Raw genomic sequence first — 22,638 nt, 5'->3', positions numbered from 1 at the left:
GCACTAGCTCTGCGAGTGTAATTGTAATAAACTAAATTATCTCTTGAAACCAGATTGAAGAGTTTTGACTCACCCCAACAAAAAAACTAACTTTTCCATGCATTTTCGACACGGTAGCATCACCCACATACACAGCTGACTACTTATCGTTTTTCTTGAGTCCCACGTTTTCTGAATAGGGCAAGCCATGAAATGAACACTGCTCATTGTGCATAACCTCTAAGCAAAAGTAACAATATATGAATGATTGTGCAATAAAGGCTAATAACCAATATCGTCTATATTTTCCCAGTAAATCAATCAATTTGACATTCGATACTAACACATGTTTGAATAGTAGTCCCTCGGAATAAATGAAACAACACAAGTTGTTAGTCATCATTTCATTTGCAAATAGACAACTTAAAATCAGACACCATTATTTCTTTCAAGCAAGTCATATCACACATCCACAGGTCTGGAGAAATTAGAACTTATGACAATAAGTGGGACTCTACTGCGCTTAAAAAACTTAATTCAGAGACCTAAATAACTTAATTTTCATCCCATAGGAACCCAGACAGAGAACATGGTCATTGGCAAGACAATGTGCCAGATAATGTCAAGGCCTTTACCATATAACACATGTACATTTAAGCATGTCTCTTAAGTCACATAAAAGGGCCACTATCTACAGAATAAATAAATGTCTTGAATTTGTAAAGGGGTTTTCAGTTGGAAATAAAGCCTGGAGTAGATTGTGCAGCAAGCAGTTGTAAGACTGAAGGCATCGCAACACCTGCAAGACTTTACAATGACATTGCTTCAGAGAAACATGATGAAAAGGACAAAAAAACACTTTCCAAAAAAGTCCCCATGGCAAAAACATACTCTACGCTCAGTGATAATGTTTGGGTGGCCTACGTGAATGTTTGACAATTATGGTACAACGACAGGCTCTGTGAGAGTCTGAGACATGCTACCCTCTGAACACAGACAACACTTTGTTCTCATGTTTCATGGTATTGTTTTCAGTCTAATCTGTCAAAAGCACAAGAAGGAAGTTGTGGGGATAGTGAAAGTCTAGCAGCCCACATTTAAAGTGCATTTTTAAATTAAGGTTCTAGAGTTAAAAGCTGCAGTACTAACTAAAATGTTTTGGAGAAAACAAGACGTGCCACGGTAACATTTCCATGCACCTGGATGTTGCAGTACATTAATGACATAGAAATGCAAATTTAATGAACGTTCATTTAAAGTTAATTTATATCACATGACTGAAAATCAAGAAAACTTTCCCCACATGACTGAAAATCAAGGAAACTTTCCGAGACCTTTATGGAAATTGTCCTTGCTGCGACCCATGTGGTCTCTGCATAAAATACATCAAGAACACAAAAAATGGTCAATAGAGGGAATTTCATTACACAGCTATGTGTGCTACTTGACCAAAAAAAGATAAATAGTTTTTGTTCCAAAACAATGCATAGTCCAAGAACTATTGTTATTGGCATTAACGGGAAGTCCAACTAGACCAAGAAGAGGCCTAGTCTGAAGAAAAAAGCAAATCATGTTTTACTCACAATTCCGGGCACCACTGCTGCTTTAGGGCGACATTTCTGAAGCGAATATGTATAATCACTTCAAAAAAAGAAAGCGCCTCCATAAATATTCATTGCATTTGAGTGATTTCATTCATTCATTGCCATTCATAATCCATATAACATTAATTTCATACATTTGCATTTTCTTGTCTAAGTGGACCATTGAGTGGTCAAGTACACCATCTATATTAGACTCCGATTGATCTTTAAGACGCATTATTCAAGAGAGTAGAATATATGATTTTTGTTATCTGTAGAACCGCAGCATGCACAGAATACTGCACAATGACAGCACCAAAGCCCTTGTAAAAGCCAAATGTCCCTTCTTCTCGCTTTATGGTATTGAAGCAGTCTCTCATGCCCTCATACTGAGTGTTGATTGGGACTACTTCGAAGCCAAGGTCTGTATTGTCAATGATTGTGCGTGTTCCCTGGATGTGCAGGCGGTGCAACACGGTCTCCAGTGGGTAAAGCAGGACATCAGCGCAGAGATTGGCAACAAAAGTTGCAATAAGTTCAGGGAAATAGGCTTCCAAGGGGTTCTGAACAGGTTTAAAATCATCCTTCAGTGGCTCACGGGAATTCTTTTTATTCAGTACGTACAGAACACATTTTTGGACGGTGGAGCTGATGATGTAATGCAGAACTCCGTGCACAACAGTGGGGAAGGTCAGGACCATGAGGGGAAGCAGTCGTTTGCTGTGCGGCACTCCCATGTTGATCACTCTTCCAATCCCTTCTTTTATGCAATCCAAAATTCCAGGATTATCCCGAATGATCTCGCTCTACATTTGCCCACAAAAAAAATTTAACATGTTAGTGCAGTATAAAGGTTGTCTGTCCACAATTAAAGATCTGTTAGCTAAATATCTTTTTTTTAATACAATACAGGGCACGGTTACTAGCAATAGAACTGTTAATTTGAAGGCAAAAAAGTGTCTCATAGCAAAGCAGGGTTTAACACAGCAGACTTATCACATCATACTATCGTTTTAGCAACAGGCATTGACAAAGCTTTTCGGAGAATCTTTGTAGTGCTCCTAGCCCTTTCATGCTAGTCAGTGACAAAGTCAGTAGTCAAGGACTCCATTTCAATGTGACTTCCAAAACCAAAAAAGTAAGTAAGAAATAAGAAAAGTGTTTTAATTTTGATAATGCTTTGTGTTACATTGAGAGAGCGTAAAACCATATAACAAACCTTTGTTGGGAGGTATAACAGTGACCTATTTTAACTATAATTTACTGGAGACGTGAATAGGCAACCACCAGCTAGTCCCTAAAAAAATAACTGAATTATGCAAGGACTGTTTTCATTACGTCAGATTTCAAACCTATTTTCCTTTTACCTCGGGTTAATCTAGAGGAAGGCTTTCCGGCTTCAGAAATTGCACACCGAGAACCCGGTAAGTGGTCCAACTTCAGGAACTCTTACATAGCCCTAAAGTTAAGCTCAGCTCGCTGAGAATTAACAATCCTTTACACAGGACATTAAAATCTTGATTGTGGGTTCGAATGTTTTCTGTAACTGAACCAAATATGCTGAAGGAAGAACGTGCTTTTGAAATGACTTATTATTGGCTAGTTTAATAATTGCGTCATGACAGCAACATATGAGGCAGAAAGACGGTCACCACTGGTGCTATGGCACTTTCACCTTTCATTGATATCAGACAAGTGATATGTCCTCAGAAGGAAAGAGATCTAGGGGCTCATTAGGATGGCGGACGGACTTGCGTCCGTCCGCCACCCTAGAGTAGGAGGGACCGTCCGCATGGGCTGCGGCGGTCCCTCCGTGCAAATTAGGATGTGACCGCCACCCTGGCGGTCACATCCTGGATATTTAACATTGCGGCGGGTGCAGCTTCAAGCTGCACCCGCCGTAATGTTAAAAAAGCATACATTGCATATGTATGCAGCAAGCAGCAGGCACCGCGCGGTGCCTGCCACTTGCTGCATACATATGCAGGGGGGTACCATAGGTACCCCCCATGTGCACCCCCCACCCCCCCTTCACCCAGGGGGCCTGCAGCGGGCCCCCGCAGTGAAGCACCGTATGCTTTTACACGGCGGAATATCCGCCGTGTAAAAGCATTTCTTTCTGTGCATCCTAATATGGTGGACGGTGTCTGAGAGACACAGTCACCATATTACAGCTTTTCCGCCGCGGTTGTAAGCCAACCGCGGCGGAAAAGCTGCGGACGGAAACCAGGACCCACCAGCCATCCTAATGTGGCGGTGGGTCTTTGGTCGGTCCGCTGCGGTTTTTCCGCATCCTCCGGGCCGGCGGTGGATTCCGCCGGCCCAGAGGATGCGGAAAAACCGCAATCCTAATGACCCCCTTAGTTCTAGGCAGGATTCATGCAGGTTTATTAATCTCTGATGGGACTGGCAGACCTTTGGTTTGCACACTAGGAAGGACATCAGATCCATTGTGATGTCTTTCCCAGGAGTTGTTTCAATCTCCCCCAGAATCTGACGGAAGCGCTCTACAATGGCTCCTTTCTGTTCAATCATTTCTGTCCCAAGTTTCTTCACCCACCCCTTCAGGGCTAAATCCAATAACATCCCATGTGGAGTCTCACAGGGTTGAGCTCTTTCATGACTCCATTACCTCGTTACGATTTAGGCTTTATTGTGTAGGAAACATTACTGATTCTGGTCTGTCTGGTCCACAATTTCGTTAACCCCACCTCCATCTCTGGGATTATCTTGTCATCCTCACCCATGCATGGATAAGCACTACTTTTCCTACCATAACAGTTTTGAAATGGAGGTCCTCTGGAGTTTACAGGCAAAATGACATGAGACGTCATTACATTTTTTTTTCATTTTCAAAGCTTTATTCGACTTTTAGTCATAAAAGCATACTTCCTAACCATAATACAATAAATACTAAGCATAAAAAACAGTCAATTAAAAACATATTAAACAAGAAAAGTCGAATGCTGATAAGATCTAAAATAATACATTAAAAGGTCGTTTAGAAAAAGATTTTAAGAACATACGTCATTAAAAGAGGCAGTTATTAATACATATTAGCTATAAGGCTTTAGCAGCACGTAATCTTATTACCCACACCCAGGCCAAAAATTTTGCTACGCCTATTACCAGTAATGTAGAAGAATCAGATGTTAAGATTCTAAGGGCTTGCGAGGAACAGCGAGTGCCCATATTTTTACAAATTGGTTTTAACCATTTTCGCCGGGGGGTAACATATAAGGGGCAGACAAAAAACAAATGTGCAATGTCTTCTATTTGATTTTTGCAATGATCGCAGTAAGCATCCTGCGATGGAGACCAGTTTTGTCTAAAAGCATTCACTGGGAGTGTTCCCACACGAAATTGAAAATATAATTTCCTGTCAAAAGGGCGTTCGATTAAATCCCAATATTTTTCATATGATGGAAGTTGTTTAGAATCCATAAAGCGAGATGACAGGGTGGACGTCATTACATAACCATGCCACCCTGGCTGTGGAAATAAGAGATGTGGGTGGTTTGATATTATGCTTACTATTAACTCCGTGCGATCCTCCTGCTCTTACATGTCCTGCCTTCTCAAAAAAAGTGTATCCCTTTCTTATTCAATACTTAGCATTGTATCTTTGCCAATGGGCGTATCCACTAGACAAGATTATGCAAAAGTCGTTAATCTGACTTTCCAACCTTGTTGGCAAACAAATTCCAAAGAATCAAAAGATTAATTGTAAGCTTGGCTCATAGCTTTAAAATACTGTACTCTGTCAGTCCACACATAGACAGTTTCAACAATTACCATCATCAAGGAATACTGAATTTAAACCTTTATGCCTTATCCACACTGTGTTTCTATGTGCTTTCTGTGTCGTTTCTAGGGTGTAGATTAAACATTGTGGAATGCGCTACAATGTAATATTCATCTTATTAGTAGCCACTTAACAATTAGGGAAGCTGTAAAAACTGAAATCTTCTGCTAATTGTTGGACTGAGTCCACTCCCTTCTGGCTCCATGATTTCAACTGGTCAGAGTGGGAGGATCAGTCAGCTCCAACCCCGGTGCTCCTCTGTACATTCTAAGCTCCAATCTGACCAAGTCTGCTAAACCATTAATCTAGTTATTGGTTCCTGCAGATATGAACGGATAGGACTAGATTAGCAATACGGACGCCTGCTTTCACTGGAAGCACGTGTTCAATTTAAGTCATGTGTTGGAGGACAGAAGAAGTTTAACCAGATATTAAACCAAGAATTTCGGGTGGTTCCTGTGGTCCACAGAGCATGGCACATATCTCTTTGGAGGTTTGAAGTTCTGTAATAATTAATCTCTCGCCTATTACCTCAGGTAAATTATGAATGTTTCATGCAAACTTCCCCTACAGCCGACAGCAACTACCGATTTTCGGAAAACACTACATTACTGGCTTATTTATGATGTTTTTAATGTTGATTTTATGTTGTTACAATTTTATTTACTCCCAAGTGGATTTTGTACGACACTTTAACACATACTGGTCCTATTGGGGATGTACAGGGCTAGCCAAAGGCAATTATCCGAAACCTTGTTTTAGTCGTAGAAACTCCTGCCAGTGGGACATGAACTTTAAATCTGTTAAGAATACATGATTCCATTGCCAACAAAAATATTTCGCTTGTTATAATTTCAGCTTGATTCACAGGACAAGAGACTTCCGAGCAACAAGGGCCCAGGGAAGACTCCACCGCCAGCAAAAAAAAAAACACTTGGACAAAAACAAACCATTATAAACGCAGTTTCAAAAGGTTTTCACTCAAAAGTCGTAGGTTTAGAAACAGATCTGAATTACATAATAAGGTACACATCTGTTAAACAAGCCAGCACTATTATTCTTCTGAAGCAATTTAGATATGTATGCATCCATAAGAAAAAGGTGTGCAAAGTAGAAACACATTAAGGCCACAGGAAATAGAATCTCCATATAAAAATACGGGTCAAAGCCGAATTCCTCCCTACAGGCATAGCGCATCTCTGCTATTGGGGCTTCAACTCATCATAAAGATTAACTGCTGGCTTGAGCAAGAATAATCGGAGCAAAAGGCTTAGGTAAAAAAGGAGGAAGTTTTCCAAGGCTTTCCAAAAGATAGTGCGTTATCAGGAGATCAGATGTATACGAGTAGAACATTTTAGTACCACAACAATGAGCATCTCCTACGTGATCCTTATTACTTGCAAAGGCTGACCTTTCATAAGACACCCTGCTGGTACAGAAAAAAATGTTTCTTTTGTTAGGCTCTTATCCACTTTAGTAGTGCAATGCTTCATCATCACTCCTACTCCTGGGTCCTAAAAACCAGGATGGGCTCAACCAGATTTCAAGGAGCACTTTGGATATTCTAGGCCGGTGTCCTAAAAAGATAAAAATACTTCAAACCAACCTTAGTATCCCTTCATTAGCGGTTGGTTGGGTATGATTAAAAAAAGGTTCTAAAGTGGGGGTAAGGATATTTTCATTGAACCGGACCGAAGGTTTTAGGAACAAGATAACCCTAATTTAGTGTTACTTAGTGGAAAATGTATCTTCAGATTTTCAAATTCTGGTGCTTCCCCTCACACATTAATTGTGTATACGTACTTGTGGTATATATTCACAATCCAACATTAGATTGGTTGTATATTGTGAGGGTGATGGTAATCTAACGTTAATCTCAAGTATTTGTCAGGGAATTGTCTTTGTCATTCAATTTGTTCATAGCTAATATGAACGTATTGAGCCTAATATCTCTTGGGCTTGTATTTCCCATGTTTAGAAGGAAGGTCTACTAAGGTTGGTGTCTTGACCTATTATATATATATATTGTAGTACACATATTGGAGAGGGCTTAACTATTGCAGAGAGTTAAGTTGATTCAAAGGAACTGTGTCATTTAGGCCTTTTTTCTAGGACCCTAATCTGTATACCCAACATTAGTCTTTCTCTAGGAGTGTTCTCATCATATCACTGTGTGTTATTTTCTCTATGATGGTCCAATACATATCACTGTCCTTATGTTCTTTTTCAATATAGAGTGATGTTAGTTTTATTGATGACTTCTTGCAGCGGATGCTACTATGATGTTCTCCAATTATGATTTTTATTTTCCTCGAATTCATTCCCACATAGCGTAATTTACATGGGCATTAGATCAGGTACACTACGTTTTCCGAATTACAATTTGTATGTGTGTGTTGTTCCCAAGAGGTAAGCAAGCCTAGGTCCAAGGTCTTGGTAAGGCTGGTGAAGGGCAAATTGAACACTAGCCTCAGGGATAGTGGCCTGTTAGCATAGGTAGGTTCCAAAGAGTGTTTTGATTAGGGATGGTTTTCTTTATGGGTCTGGTATGGACCAAGATATTGCTGAGGCTCCTATTCTTAAAAAAGAAGAGGGGTTTTTCAAAAGATAATTGATTTGGTGTCAGAATGCACAAAAGTTCATTTATAATGTTTTTGACTTGCTTAGAGGCTTTGTTATATATCCTTCTTCTTCTTCTTCTTGTTATCCTCTAATAGGGCCTCACTCTGATTGTTCTGTGCCCATTTCTTTGCCGTCTCAATGATTGGTCTTAGATATTCCCGTTCTAATAATTTTTCTGTAGGGGTCTCTACCTCTCTTCTAGTCCTTAAATTCTGAGCAATTCCTCCTAATTCATAGGAACTGGCCAACTGGGAGATTTTCCCTCAGGATATACCTTTAACGTGTACAAAACTATTATTGTCCATTGGTTTGGTGTAGAGTTGTGTAGCAAATGCGCCTTCTTTGCCCTGAATATTCAGGTCCAGGAAAGATAGTTTCAGCCTATTACTGGTCTTCGTGAAATTCAAAAAGGTATTGCAGTTGTTTAACCAATGGAGAAAGGATGTGGCCTTTTCCTCATCGCTGTACCAGATTACAAAAACATAGTCAACATAGCAACGCCATATGCATAATTCTTCACAAAAAGGGTTATAGCTCAAATGTGGTATTCTTCGAAATAGTGAAAAACAGGCAAGATATACTAGGAGCAAAAGAATTTGATAATCTGAAGATACACTTTCTAATGAGTAACAATGTATACAGGTTATTAGAGTCCTAAACACTTTGGCCAGATTCAATGACAAAGAGCACTTATTGGTCCGCCAAAACTACATTTTCCATGATTTGAAGTACACTGGCCGGTTACAATGGAAAAGTGCAGTCATGGGTGCACCCATACTACAATTACCAGGATTCTTGGTACGAAGCGGACACCATGACCTCACCAAGTATGTATTTTGGGACGCAATTGCCCTCAGAGTTTGAAATACCGGGAACCAATCTCAGGGGTATGGCGACCTGGGTGGAAAGTGGGACATTTAAAAAGGGTGGAAAGCAGCATATCACCCTTGATGAAGTAAGTGCAGGGCCTTTCAATTTTTTTTTCGTGCGATCCGACACCAGAACCTAGAAATTAATATTTTACATTTGCGGTTCAGTCTCCCTCATATTTACTTATATTTTCTTTATTATATGGGATTTCTGGTGCCAACCTTTCCCTCGACCATTTTCTGTGGATGATGGGAAACTCTTCTCAGTGTGTGACTACAGGAGTGTGCCCTTCCCCTCCTCCCATGTGAATATTTAGGATTCCCCAGTAGGGTAAGTCCCTGTGTGTGTATGTGATCGTGTAGACTACACCAATACGACATTATTTTCACAAAGCATGGTATGCAGTTATGTCTTTATTCATGAGATGAATACACATACAGTTTGGTATATGGAGTACGGTCACAGCATCATATTAAGTGGCTAATTCAGGACTGTATGTATATGTTTTCGTGAAGTATCCAGCACAGCATTTTCAGAATACTGACCACAAATGAAGGTGAAATTGACAAAGAGGTATGTTGTGCATGTTGTTCTGTAATTCCAAAGACACCATTTTGCTGAAAAGATTTGGATTTATGTGTCTTCTCTACCACAGGAAGCAAGACCTATTACGGTAAACTATAGAGGAGTACTGTCTCATCTTTTGCATGCAAGAGAGGTTTGCATGTTTTGAATGTTGTGAATATAAAATCCAGTGCAGTGTGTTCTGCATCCTAATGAAAGCTCTGGGCCCAAGATGCCCAAAAATAATGGGTAAATATCAACCAATTGTTCGGGTAAGAGGACCATAATATCCTCACCTCCACTTTAGGACGTTTTTTAATCATACCCAAACAACAGTTGATAAAGGGATACAGAGATTGGTTTGATGCATTTTTATCTTTTTAGGACCCCGGCTGAGAATATACAAAAGGCTCACTGAAATGTGGTCGAGCGGATCCTGATTTATGGGGACCAGTATGAGACGTGATGATGAAGCATGCCACAACTAGAGAGGGTGAGGGTCTAACAAAAGAAAAAAATATTTGTATTTCTGTACCGGCAGAGACTTTTCTGAAAGGTAAGCCTTTGTAAGCAATAAGGATAAAAGAAGGGATACTTATTGGTGGGGTATTTGCTCAACAAGGGAGAGTGTATCCCCTTTGCTATTGAAGGTAGCTCTTCACTCGCAGAGAGCAGGACCCTTCTTGGGCTCTGCCTAAGATTTTTGGCAGAAGAGAAAATTCGACTTTCTGTGAGCCAGAAAAGAGAGGGAGAGTGGCAACATCTAACTGTGGAGTTCTGGATGTGCTGTAGATACTGGATAGAATAGAGACCTTAATACAAAGAATTACAGTAATCCAGGTGGGAGCGTACCGTGGCTGGACTATTGCCTGATTAGCAGGAAGATGGGTAAAATTGTACAAAGAAGTAAAACAAGGGCCAACAGGGAAATTAATTGATCTTAGCAGACACAAAGATTGCGACCAGGGTAGATACCAATATTAAGACCTATGGAGACTGGGTTTCGGGCCACCACCAGTCAGAAGGCATCTTTTCCTTTCATGAAGGATACCCATTTTCTCTATATTAAGTTTTAGGGAGCTGTAGTGCATCCAGGAAACCAGGGGAGTGAGACACAAGAAGTTATATACATTTGAAGAGGCACAGCCCAGCTGGATAAGAAGCGGAGTATGTCATGTAGTAAACAAGAGAAACAAAGGATATCAGCTGGGCAGAAAGAGCGATCTAACTATTGAAGAGAGTGAGACTGAGGAAGAATCCTGAGAAACTACATGGACAAAGGAAAGAGAATCAGAATGGAAAGGGAGAGAGGTTAATACTTTGATTCTGGTTCCTCAGGCAGATTCCGACCCAGACACAGTCCTCATCATGGACATCCACAGACCCCAGATAGGAAAGGAGCACGGTGTGTTTACCCATATCCAAATCTGGCGACGGGGTGAGAAGCAATAAGGTAGCAACGCCCCCAAGGCTTGAGAGAAGATGGAGTTCATCAAGAACCAACATAAGTGTGGTTTCTCGGTTACACAGAGGATGGAATTCTGATTGAAAAATATCTAGGATCTAGTGTGCTTTAAAGGAGTTAAATAGTTGAGCATTCACATTTTGGAGGATTTTGATGAGAAGTGGAACAAGGGTGGCAGTGTGGATGTAGCTGTGGACACCAGCACCAGGGTTCGGCTTTTACAAGAGGGAAAAACTAAGGCATGTTTCAAAAGGGAGGGAGCTTGGTATTTTGCAGAGAGAAATTAGAGAGGGCATGTGGTGATGGGGCAACAGCACCAGAGTCTTTATGGAAGACAAGGGAAAAACAACGGTCCCAGAGAGTATCAGGATTTAGCTGAAAGTAGTAGGCAAATGCACCTCTCTTAAGAGAGGGAGAAGTAAGCTGTACTTGCAGAAACGAGTGAAGTGAGAGAAGACAAATGGCCAAGTTCCAAGGTCAGAGCTGCTGCAAACAAAGGAGACTTTCTTATAGGAAATGAGGAAAAGAGTTACACAGACCTTAAGAAAGTGAGATGGTGGAGTCACAGCAGGTCAGTTTAATAAGCAATTGTACAATTCTGATTTTTTCATTTAAGGCCTTAGAGTGTATGCTATGAACCAGGGGGCAGAGCAAGAGTCAAGTATGGAGGAAGGGGAAGTTGTGGGTGAAAATTAAGCTGCACCCACTGTGGAAGAGCCCAAGTGAGGTGAGCTGTGAGAGACACAGGGTAGGAGAGGACCTGCCATGAGATTTTGCGCCATGGTCGTTATGGGTCAACGGAATGGAAGCACAAGGATATCCATGAGAAGCCAGGTGAAAAAAGGAACTAAATATACTAGAGTTGTTAGACCACAGAAGTTGTCGAACTGAGGAACTGATAAGATCTGGAAGGGAGAAACATTGATGTATGGTATGGCTTCGGCAATGGGTGAGGCCACAGGTGGTGTGGATTCGAGGAGATTAGGAGACATAGGGCAATGAGGACAATCAGCCAAAATGTCAAAATTGCTTAGAAATAGAGAACATGTAGAACTGCGAGGAAGCGGTGCAGAAGTCAGATAAGACCTGGTGGAAATTAGCAGTTGAGGCTGTATGCTGATAAACCAGGATAGCAGCAAGCATAGAGGCAGGAGATATGATAATTTTCAGACTGAGAATCTCAGTCATCTGAAATGCTGAGTGGGAATATTGTAGCAGGTAATGAGTCTTTAAGGATAATGGCTAAGCCTCCATTGCAGGTAACCATGTTGGGGAAGTGTGACACTTTGAAATCAACAGCAGTGGCCAGAGACAGATGCTTTGTGTGCCCAAGATTCTTTAATACAAAAATAATATTGAGTTTGAGGTCTGGACCAGCATATATCTATTACTGTAAATTAAATATGCTCAAAATTCAAGTACATTATTCTAAATAAAATCCTGGCAATATGTGGGAAACTACACATTGGAGGTTTAAAATACACTATTCTAACTTCAACTGAACCAACACTGTAGAAAATGCATACATTCGGGGTGGGTTATGTATATTTGTGGTAGTTCTATAGTGCTAACCTAGCGAAAAGGCAGGAGAGTCCTTACAGGGCAAAGAGAAATATGAAGCAAACAAGTGATAGGCGATGTAGCTGGTTTGTTGATTGTAAATACATTTTGATGTAGTGTTCTTTAAAGAGGTGTGTCTTCACCTCTATTTTAAAATAAAGCATGTTAGGGTGCTCCTGATGGATAAAGGGGTGATGATCCATATTTTGAGTGCATAGATTGGTTAGAATTACTATTATAACTCAATTTTAACAAAAATTGGGGAAAGTGCATACCTTGGGAGGGAAGTGGTCAGACTTAGTATTCTAACTCCAGTCGAACAAACTTTGGGCACACACTGAAAAGGCCAGATTTTCTAATATTTTTTATTTTTTCCAAAAGTATTAATTTTCATCAGTAGCCAAAACCAGTTACATTATTGCGGGAAAACCACTAAGCAATAGAATACAACTTTGTACGTAAACAGAAGAATGTTTATCTAGTACATTCTGCATATATATCGAAAGACTGTAAAGAGAGTCCTGTTCAGTTTTTTGAAGAGAAGGAGGTATGAGACGCAGCTGAAATCTTTCTCTCAGAGTCCAGCTTCCATTTTGTGTCACCACTGTTAGTCATCGTGAACTTTAACTTAGGTCTGCATCGTTTTCATCCCGACCTCCTCAGCTAAGAGCTACCCAGACACCGAACTGCAAAGAGAGGCCTTGCAGCCGTATCCAGTGGGCTATAATCCTGCACTTGGCTAATAATATTATCAATGACAGCAACTTATAGCAGATTTTCCCTTTCTTAGATTTGGAATGTAGACCCCATATACTAAAATGTAGAGATTAGTTTACCTGAACCCCTCGCACCGAGGCCAGTGCCATCACAACCTTTCTCCAGTATTCACTGACCACAGATCTGGTCTAATTGATATGCAGAAGGATTTCCCACACCCTATGGACATCAGGGACACTCGTGTCTGTGCTGAATATATTTTGCTAAGGATATGTGCTGCATGGTAGGTCTGATGTAGTTCCTAAATTGGAACAGGAGTAAGCGGGTGTTACTGGACACGATCTTATGATACAACAAAACTTTGGTCCAGTTTGAATTGGTCAGTGGAGTACGTCGCATTCTCACTTGAACCAAATAGCAATGGTCCCCATCATTCTGTCCTGTAACAATGCCCTTTACTACAGACCCACTCGCCTGCACCCATCAGCGAGTTTATTGATTGATTGCATTGTGTTCAGTTCCAGTGGTCATCCCAGGAATCCTACCAAACAGGGTCGGGCTGTGGCAGTCATCTTCACACCCAGCACCTCTGTAAATTTCTGCCTCGCCTATTCAAAGGTTATGAAGGGTCCTTTGTCATACGTTATCCAGCTTCCCTAACCCTCAATAAATCCACTCCGCAATCTCAGCTGTCCGTTTCAACCTATGAGAACAAGGGTTGCTCCATATTTCTTCATCAAATAGAAAGTGGGGCCAGTCCCCACCAAACACAATTACAGAATATAGCCCAAACATTAGCTCTATTAAGTAAAGAGATTACTTGGTCTCCTCATTTTAGCACCAAGAGTGCTGAGGTCAGATCGTGTAGGGGGTAGCACCCTGCCAAGCGATTCCTTTCCTTATTAGCATGCTCGTCCCTCCGCCATAGTAGATGTTTCATCTTAGAAGCTAAATAATAGTACTCGAAATCTGGGAGGACTAATCCTTCCTACTCATAGGGAAGTTTCAGAGTGCCCAGTTTACATATGGGTCCCTTCAGTACTGAGTCAATCCTGCAGAAGACAGATCTAGGAAGTAGACACATCACCCCCTGGAAGACATCCAGACAGCTGGGTAGCAGGATCATCTAACTAAGTTCCACACTCCCTGCAAAGGACAGTGGGAGTTTCCACCAGAAGAGAAGAGATTGTTCCATACCGTGAACAACCCTCTAAATATTTAGCTCCATATCCTCCTGAGCTGTGTGAGACACATGTATACTTAGATGTTTAAAAGATGCCAGGTTGCCATACCATACCCAGATCCGGAAGTTCTATTCTTGCTCTATGTGTCAATACCCCATGGGGAACAGCCACGATTTGGACTGATTAGTAAACAAGCCAGAGAATATCCCGAACGGATCAAAAAGCTGCAGCAGGTGCAAGTCAGAGCCCCTGTGTCCTTCATATATACCAGGGTGTCATACGCATACAGTGACACCCCATGTGTTGCGAGGCCTATCTCAATGCCCGTATTATCCATTTCTTTTTTTTGGGGGGAAATATTTTTTATTGCAGAAACATACAGTGCATAATCATTCTTAGCAACATTCCTGCTTTGACATTGACAAGATATAGGTTGATGAGTAAAACATTACACAGCCAGCAGACCCGTATCCCGGAGGATGGGCGGCGCTATCCGTAAAAGCAATATAGGCATAGTAACAACGGACAAGTGCAACAATTCAGCAGGAAGTCCTTGCATCTGCGTTTCTGTTTTACCCCCCCCCCCCCTTCCCACCCAGTCCCCAACATATAAACTGTTATAACCTCAGGAGGCAACATCACATTGTCAGTCCAATCTTTAAGAGCGTTTGTAGCATTTTTCCCACAAGGCAGTATCCAGAACATGCATGCCATCATCAATTAGTGACCCCACGTCCCCGAACCCGTATCCTGCCCTCTCCCGTCCAAGTGTACACCATTATTTCCACATTCTAATTGTTCAGCTGTTACAGCTCTCCCCGTGCTTCCCATCAACCGTCTCGGGTCCCTCCGCTTCCCTCACGTCTACTGGCCCGCTCATGACGTATTATCCATTTCTAAGTAAAATATGCTAGCTAGTGGTTTCACGACTAGCACAAACGGCAGGGGCAAAAAAGGGCAACCCTGACATGTGCACCTGCCCAGCTCCCATTGTTGGGATACCAGTTCACCAAAATTGACCCAGGAATGTATACCACAGTTTCACCAAGTGCAGGAAGTGAGGCCAGAAGTTCATCTCCTCCAATACTTGGAACAAATAGTTTCACCGCACTGTATCACAGGATTTCTTGATCAAGCGAAACCACTATACAATCCAAGCTGTGGGTGAATAGGAAATATTGTACACGTGCCAGTCTCTGTGAATTGAGAATCGTGCTTCAATTTGGTATGAACCCCGCCTTATCTCATGCAAGAATGTCGGTATTACTCATGTGAGCCAGCGAGCTAGTACTTCAGATAATCTTCATGTTGGCGTTGATCATGGACAGAGGTCGATACACTATCTCCCCTAGATCCCATCCTGGTTTGGGTATCATTACAATTGATGCCACTTGCGTTTGGGGCTTTCCTATCCTGCATATCCTTCAGCACTGCTCAGTCCCGCACTTGTGAGAGGTTGGTCTAATTCCTCCCTGTCGTCTACAGACAGCCTTGAGAGTCGTTCTCTGTGTATGCATAGTCGTGTATGTTCCCATGCAGGTGTGGGCCCCTGGGTATACATTCCTTGCAGGTGCTCCTGGAAGGCATCATTATAATTTCTTTCCTTCCTCTGTGTTCTGTGGCTTACCTCAAGTGGTTGCCCATCCCCCACCAAGGAGTGCATGGTCCGCTGGGGCTGACTCTCAGTCAATGAGTGCAGATTGTCTCCCGCTCCAGCAATCACAGCTCACTCTCCAGGGTAATGGGCATGTCTCCATCCAAGTACTTTGACTCCCCTGCAGTGATTGCCTATGTGAGATTAGAGCGGGCCAGTCCCCGGCGCCCAAGCATGCCTATGTGTCTCTTCGCAAGTTAGTTATAGGAATGGGCTTTGCACCTCTCTGGGGCTGACCCGTCCCGCCGCTACACCTGTGCAGTCTAGCCCCGGGCCCGCCAATAGGTGCTATTGGGCGGTGGCAGGTTGTCTCCAAGCCAGTTGTGCACATTCTTTCCTGGTCACCCCTGGTGACGCCAGAGCAGGCTCACCCGAAGTCCAGGAGCCTCCAAACATGTGAGGGTTCCCTCTTCTCTGCCGGGACTCTCCTTCTCCTGTAGCAGCTGTGCAGCCTGTCGTGGAGTCCAACCCAGTGTGCCTATGAGCCCCCTCCCACTAGGCCAGAGGCCTCCCATCTCTCGCCAGCCGAGAATGTGGATATTCTTTTACTTCGGTACCAATATGTACCCATCAAGGAAATGAGGGAGTATATCTGTAGTGTTTAAGGATCGGTTGCTGGATTTAGAGCAGGATAAATGAAGTCAGCAAATGCCCGCAGAGGCCGAAAGCTTTTAGCAACTAGAGGCCTGATGAACACTAATAGTTTACACTGGAAACATCAGTGAGTGCAGGTTAACACTTTAGTAGTGTAGTAAAAAAACGATGTCTGAGGTGTTGGCTACATCTGCTCTGTCACCTTGCTTAAAACACCCCTCCCAGATTTAGTATTCATACAGCATGACAGAATACCACACAGTGCAGAGGGGAATGCAACACAGAGCTGAAATTCTGTTTGGGATCTTGAGGTCCTACACCCTTAAATACTCTCTCTTGCTAATAGTTTCCCCAGAGTCTCTAATCACTGGCGTGTAATTTGGGAAATGGTGCTGATCAGGCACAGGTGCAGTTCACTCACTCGCCCAACAGTTCAGTATCCTTTTCACCGGTTGTTGTTTTTCGTAAAAAGTCTCAGTTCATAAACCACTGTCTGCATCATTCAGGCTCCACCTACCTAACAGCTGTATGTATAAATATCGACTACAGATATAGATGTATTGAAGATATTGTAGTAGGGCGATGTTCTGGAGTCATCATTATGGTGGTATAGATCATTTAGAGTTCTCAAGCCCTACAGATACCCGCATCCTATAGTTGCTGTTCGGGCGTGTGCGGTACTGCTACTGTGGCCGCAGCTTCTTTGTTGCCGGAGCAGAGGCAGTTGCCTCACTTAGAAATTGAAAATGTTGAAGATTTCCATAAGAGGCCCCCTGCAGCAGTGCTAACTTTAGGCAGCTGTGGCCTCACCGGACTGGGTGCAGATAAGTTGATTTTATAGAAACTTTGGTCTCCTGGTCGATCGACTTCACTGAGCACTTTGGCATTTGAGGACTGCAGGCAATCAAGGTGCTTACCTCGGTTATGAAGGCGCATTCAGACCGCAAAGTAATCAGTGGCTGCTCCAATCTCTTACTTACAGCGAGTGGAGTGCCGATCACGCTCCATACTTTATTTTTGCAGAAAGCTGGATGCGGCTCACAGCCAGAACTGTTTGGGGAGACTGGGGGACACCTTCCACAACCAGGTCACTGCAGGCTTTGCTGCCTTCCCTTCGTTCATTGTCTCCGACTATTTCCCATGCTGGGAACACCCTGTGCTTCATTCTGGACAGGGTCTCCTTCTGCTGGGTCAGGTACATTCCTTCCCTTTCAGCAGGCAGGCTTCTATGCTCTAGGTCAACACTCAGCTCCTCCAGGAGAATGTGCAGATTTCAGGTGATTCCCCCTCACCTTGGGTAGGCTGGCTGTGGAACTGGAACAACATGGGGTGGTTTGGATCTCAATTGTACACACATTTTCAAGACAAGGGATGTGGATCCTCTGTCTCATGCTTCAGAAGCAGTTTGGAATAGTTCTCTTTCAAATCAAATTTTCTGGCTGTTCGCCTGACACAGTCTTCTTGTTAGGTGATGGCTGCCACAGCATGTAGCAATGACGTTGGTTTCAAGCAGGAGCATCCAAAAAAGGGCACCATTAAGTGTGAGATCGCTGAACCTGGCTGTCATCAGCCTTCCTGAAGTAGTAATCAAGGAAGGTCGCGGTCAGGCCCTCTATAAAAACACCCTCACCTTACAAAAACACAGAAACATTAGCACACAAGAAAAAAGCAGCATTGTGTAAGTAAAAAAACTGTTGAAAAAAAAGTTAGGAGTACGCTCCAAATCGATCAATAAAGGTGCAGAGAAAAATAAATGACATCGGCTCACAGGAGTAGAGCTTATATGTGGCTCCACAGTCACTTCCAGACTGGAATGAAATCAATGCGGAACTGCACAGCACCTAAATTCGGTGCATGGGAGCAATGTTGCTCAATCTTCCAGATCCAGGGATTTTGTAAAGGTGACAAGTCCGCGGATAGAAGTAACCATACAATTGTTTTCAATTCTCGTTCTGATATGGTCTCCGAAGCAGAGTCAGTTGCTATACACATTTAAAAATGCATTAACGGGTGGCGTGGCCAAGATGGCGAGCGGGTAAGACGTGTTTCACATCGTCGCCCTGCTCCCGGGCGCCCAATCGGCCCAAAGCAGCGAGTTATACCCTCCAGCGGTCCGGACTCAAGGGGTGGGGGGGGCACTCCTTCAGCCCGCCAACACAGATTACAGCGAGAAACTCGGGCTGGAGGCCTGCTTGAGAGCGAAGCGTGTCCCGCGCAGCCGCGAGGCAGGGAGATGGAAAAGTTGGCCAGACCTGACCGGATTGGCTGGGTCGGTGAGGGCACAGACCAAGCCTGAGAGCTGATAGAGGTACCGTAGGGCCAGACGGGAGCCCATCAGGAATTGCTGTGCCAGGTGAGGGGCGCGGCAGGGTGCCCTGAACAGCGACCAGCATTGCCCTGCGAGAGCGGGCGCCAAGGTGCATGGCGCAAAGTGAGGCCTAGAGAGCTGCGAGCAGCCCGGGACCTCCAGTGGACGGGGCAGAGCAGAGTAAAGAGGCGTTGCGGCAGCACTCCCTCGAAGAGCATCGGCCAGAGCGGTCGACTGGTGCCCGCGGGCAGGAGTGGTGACTAGGGAGCCGTCTGGGCCCGGGAGTAGAGGAGAAGGTCGATCTGCACCGGGAAGCGAGTGACACAAGCGGGCCCCCGAGATCGGACGCCCATGACGGCGTGGGTGGTGGATGTGCAGAGGTGCCTGGTGGGCCGCGGGACGACTGCAGAAGGCCGCGCACCTCACATCGTAGGTGCGAGACATGGGTGGAAGCTGTATGGCACGAGGTGACTGAGGTGAGCCACAGCACAACCCTAAGAGGACCGGGGACCCAGCGCATGGAGACCTAGCGTTCGGGAGTAGAGAGAAAAGGGGATCCCAATGGGGCTCCCCCCCAGAAACGTGAGGACAGCAGAGCGGGGAGCAAGTCCCGGGGAAGAAGTGTTCGGGACTTGTGTTGCCGATATCTTCTTTGCGGCCTATCGGCTGGTTCCAGCAGCGGACCTACGTGGTGGCAGATGCAGCCGATCCGGAGCCAGAGCCTAGGAACTGCGGAGCAGTCTGAAGACAATCCGGAGACCGATGTGATGCATACTGATGTAACAGAGCATGAACGTCTCAGAGAAAGGTAGTTAGGGGCTGCTGGAGCAGCACCACTAAGACTTGGGAAGAGCAGGACAAGTGGAAAGGCAGCGTGGTCGTCGGCACCGCGGGGGAGAGGCCACAGGGCCAGAGGGTGCCTAATCTGCAAGAGGAGCCCATGAATAGTGGTGGTGGCCCGGGGGCTACAAGACAGATATACAGCAGTGCGAGAGGGCGGACCGACTGGAAAGGACCCCCATATCCCGGGTTGAAGGGCAGCGGAGGATAGGACAGCGGCCTATGGACAAGGAGCTGAGCCACATGTTTTGTTTTCGACACGTGACGACCGCTCGTGCCTACAGACCTCCCATACCATATCCTCCCTAACAGTCGCAGGAGGGGCCTCAGGGGGTCCACCGGGTAACCCAGGAGGGAAGCCAGCCGAGGAGTGTGACTGGGGCTGGCTGGGAAAGGAGAAGTCGCAGGGGAAGTGAAGGAGGTTCGACGAGATATGGATGCGATCGGAGAGAGAGTGGCGAGCATAGAAGACCAGGAGCAGGCCAGAGATGAGGAGGTGGAGCAGCACCAGGAGAGGGGATTCGTCTCAGGGCTCAGCAGATTGATCTCCAAGCACACACAGAGGACCTCGAAACTCGCTCTAGGCGCAATAATATCCATGTGAATAATATCCATGTGAAGGTGGTCCCATCGGACGAAGAGGGCTCGAACATGGTTAAGTATTTGTAGGAGATGTTCTGGGACAAACTAGGGGTCCCCACGGACTTTGAGATTCGCATCGACGGGGCGCAAGGGCTCCGGCACCCCCGCCAGACATCCTGACCTTCCTACCGGACTATCTTCTCAAAGAACACATTCTGCGGGAGGCCAGGGCGAAACATCTGATCACGTACCAAGGCCATCCAATAGCACTCTATCAATACTTGGCTTCTATCACCCTACAGAAGAGGCAAGAGTTCCGAGCAGTGACCACGCACTTGCGGGAGCAGGGGGTGGCCTATTCCTGGGGCCACCCATTCAGGTTGATCTTACAGTGGAATGGCAAGCTTCCCCAACTTAAATCCCTACAGGACGCATGCAAGATCCTAGACTTGGAACACCACAGCAAAGAGGATACGCCCAGTCAAGACCGGAGGCCCCAACGAGAGCGTTGGAAGACCCCACAACCATGGCACAAGAGAAGCAATCAGCTTTAGAGACAGTGCTTAGGGACACCGCCTCTCAAGATAGCTTGTGATCTCTGCTGGGAGGAGTCCAAGCATCAGAGATAAGCGGGGCAGGGGGGGAGCGGTCAATGGGAGCGGGGAGACGAGGAACTTTGGGCCACAAAATGCTCCTTACACTTTTTTTTCCAGGTGTATGCGATTATGCCCTGCAGGCACTGGATGATATGAGGGGTGTTGGGGGTTCTAGGTTGGGGTTAGGGAGGGAGGGGGCAGAGAACTGGTGTGCTGCAAATGGGGATTACCATGTGAATGTACGAATCAGGGGGGACTAGACCGGGGGGGGGGGAGAGTTCACGGCGGAGCAGCGGGATAAGAGTCCCCCGGGAACCGAGGTCACGCTCCAATCCTACAACATGTCACACTCTCACCTGCATGTAGTTACCCTCAATGTGAAGGGTCTAAACAAACCTATGAAAAGGAAATCCATTCTGTCTTATTTGGAGAACCTTGGAGCCGAAGTGTGTCTCCTCCAGGAGACCCATCTCCTCTCCAGAGACTGGCACCAGATGCGGTCCAGGGATTTCCCAACAATTCTATTCTTCCACCTCTGATAAAAATGCGGGAGTGGCCATACTGCTCGCTAAGCGATTTGCGGGGCGAGTGGGAGAGAAAATAGCTGAAGTTAAAGGCCGTCTCCTAGCCTACAAGCTCTGGACTGGGGGATTTTCTCTTGTGGTGGGGGTCACTGTATGCACCCAACTCAGGTCAGGAGAAATCTTTGAAGGCGGCTCTCTCAGAGGTCATGAGCGCACAGGAGCGGTGGTTGGTGGTGGGAGGGGACCTTAACTTAGTCATGGATGCCACCCTGGACAGATCAGGTCATCGCTACACCCCGACCGGGGAATTGTCTCATGAAGGGAAGACCTGGCTACAATCTAGGGGACTGGTAGATATTTGGCGGGTGGCTCATCCGCAGACCTCTCAATGCTCTTTCTATTCACATGAACATGGTACTTATGTCAGACTTGACCACTTGATATGCTCAACACAACTATTTGACTTGGTGGGGGATGTAGACATTCCGACAGCACTCTCGTGCCCGGACGCTGTCCCTCCGGGTGCCCCAGATACGTAGACGGACGGGTAGCTGGCAATTACGGGAAAGCATGCTCCATAGAGAGGCGGTGACGAAACAGATACACAAATGCATCGCAGATTACTTGGATCTGAATGATTCACCAGACATCACCTTGTCCACGCTGTGGGGGGCCCTTAAACCGGTGGTGGTGGTGCGGGGAGCTGATAGCCATCTCTGCAGCTGAGAATAGGGAGCGCAAATAAAAAAAGTGACCACCTCACTGCCCAAGTGGTAGAGTTAGAAAGGGTGCACAGCAGGACTGGGGCCCCAAGGGTCTGGCGCCAGCTGAAGGTGGCGGGGGCTCAACTTGCGGGGCTTGACATCGATAGGGCTGAATATGCAGCACTCCGCATTAAGCACTCCTACTATATCGGAGGGGACAAGACGGGGCGCATGCTGGCGAGCAAGCTTAGGGCCCGCACCCAGCTGACGAAGGTCCAGTCGCTTAAGAATGCTAGGGGGGAGGTGGTCGAAGGAGAAGAGGAGATCGCCAGGGTCTTTCAGGAATTCTATTCTATTCGGACCTCTATCGGAGAGAGACCCCCCTCAGGCTCTCACATAACAAAGTACCTGCAGGGGGCGAACACGATGGCACAAGCTTAGGGGCAGGCAGAGTTGTTAGAAGCACCGATCTGGGTGAACAAAGTGA

At 45.1% G+C, this 22,638-nt stretch overlaps 1 protein-coding gene across 1 annotated transcript in view; it reads right to left on the bottom strand.

Annotated features, from left to right (window-relative positions):
* Nucleotides 1–368: 368 nt before the first annotated feature.
* Nucleotides 369–22,638, bottom strand: part of SLC25A46 (solute carrier family 25 member 46) — a 169,973-nt gene continuing 147,703 nt past the window's right edge. The window contains exon 8 of the mRNA XM_078675493.1: nucleotides 369–2,368. Within this exon, the coding sequence (XP_078531619.1) occupies nucleotides 1,790–2,368 (579 nt within the window). The 3' untranslated portion in view covers nucleotides 369–1,789. The remainder of the gene's footprint in view (nucleotides 2,369–22,638) is intronic.

The sequence above is a fragment of the Lissotriton helveticus genome, chromosome 2_1 (assembly GCF_964261635.1).
Source record: "Lissotriton helveticus chromosome 2_1, aLisHel1.1, whole genome shotgun sequence".
NCBI classification, from domain to species: Eukaryota; Metazoa; Chordata; class Amphibia; order Caudata; family Salamandridae; genus Lissotriton; species Lissotriton helveticus.
Note: the sequence above shows the minus strand (reverse complement) of the source record. Positions and strands in the feature narration are given on the sequence as shown.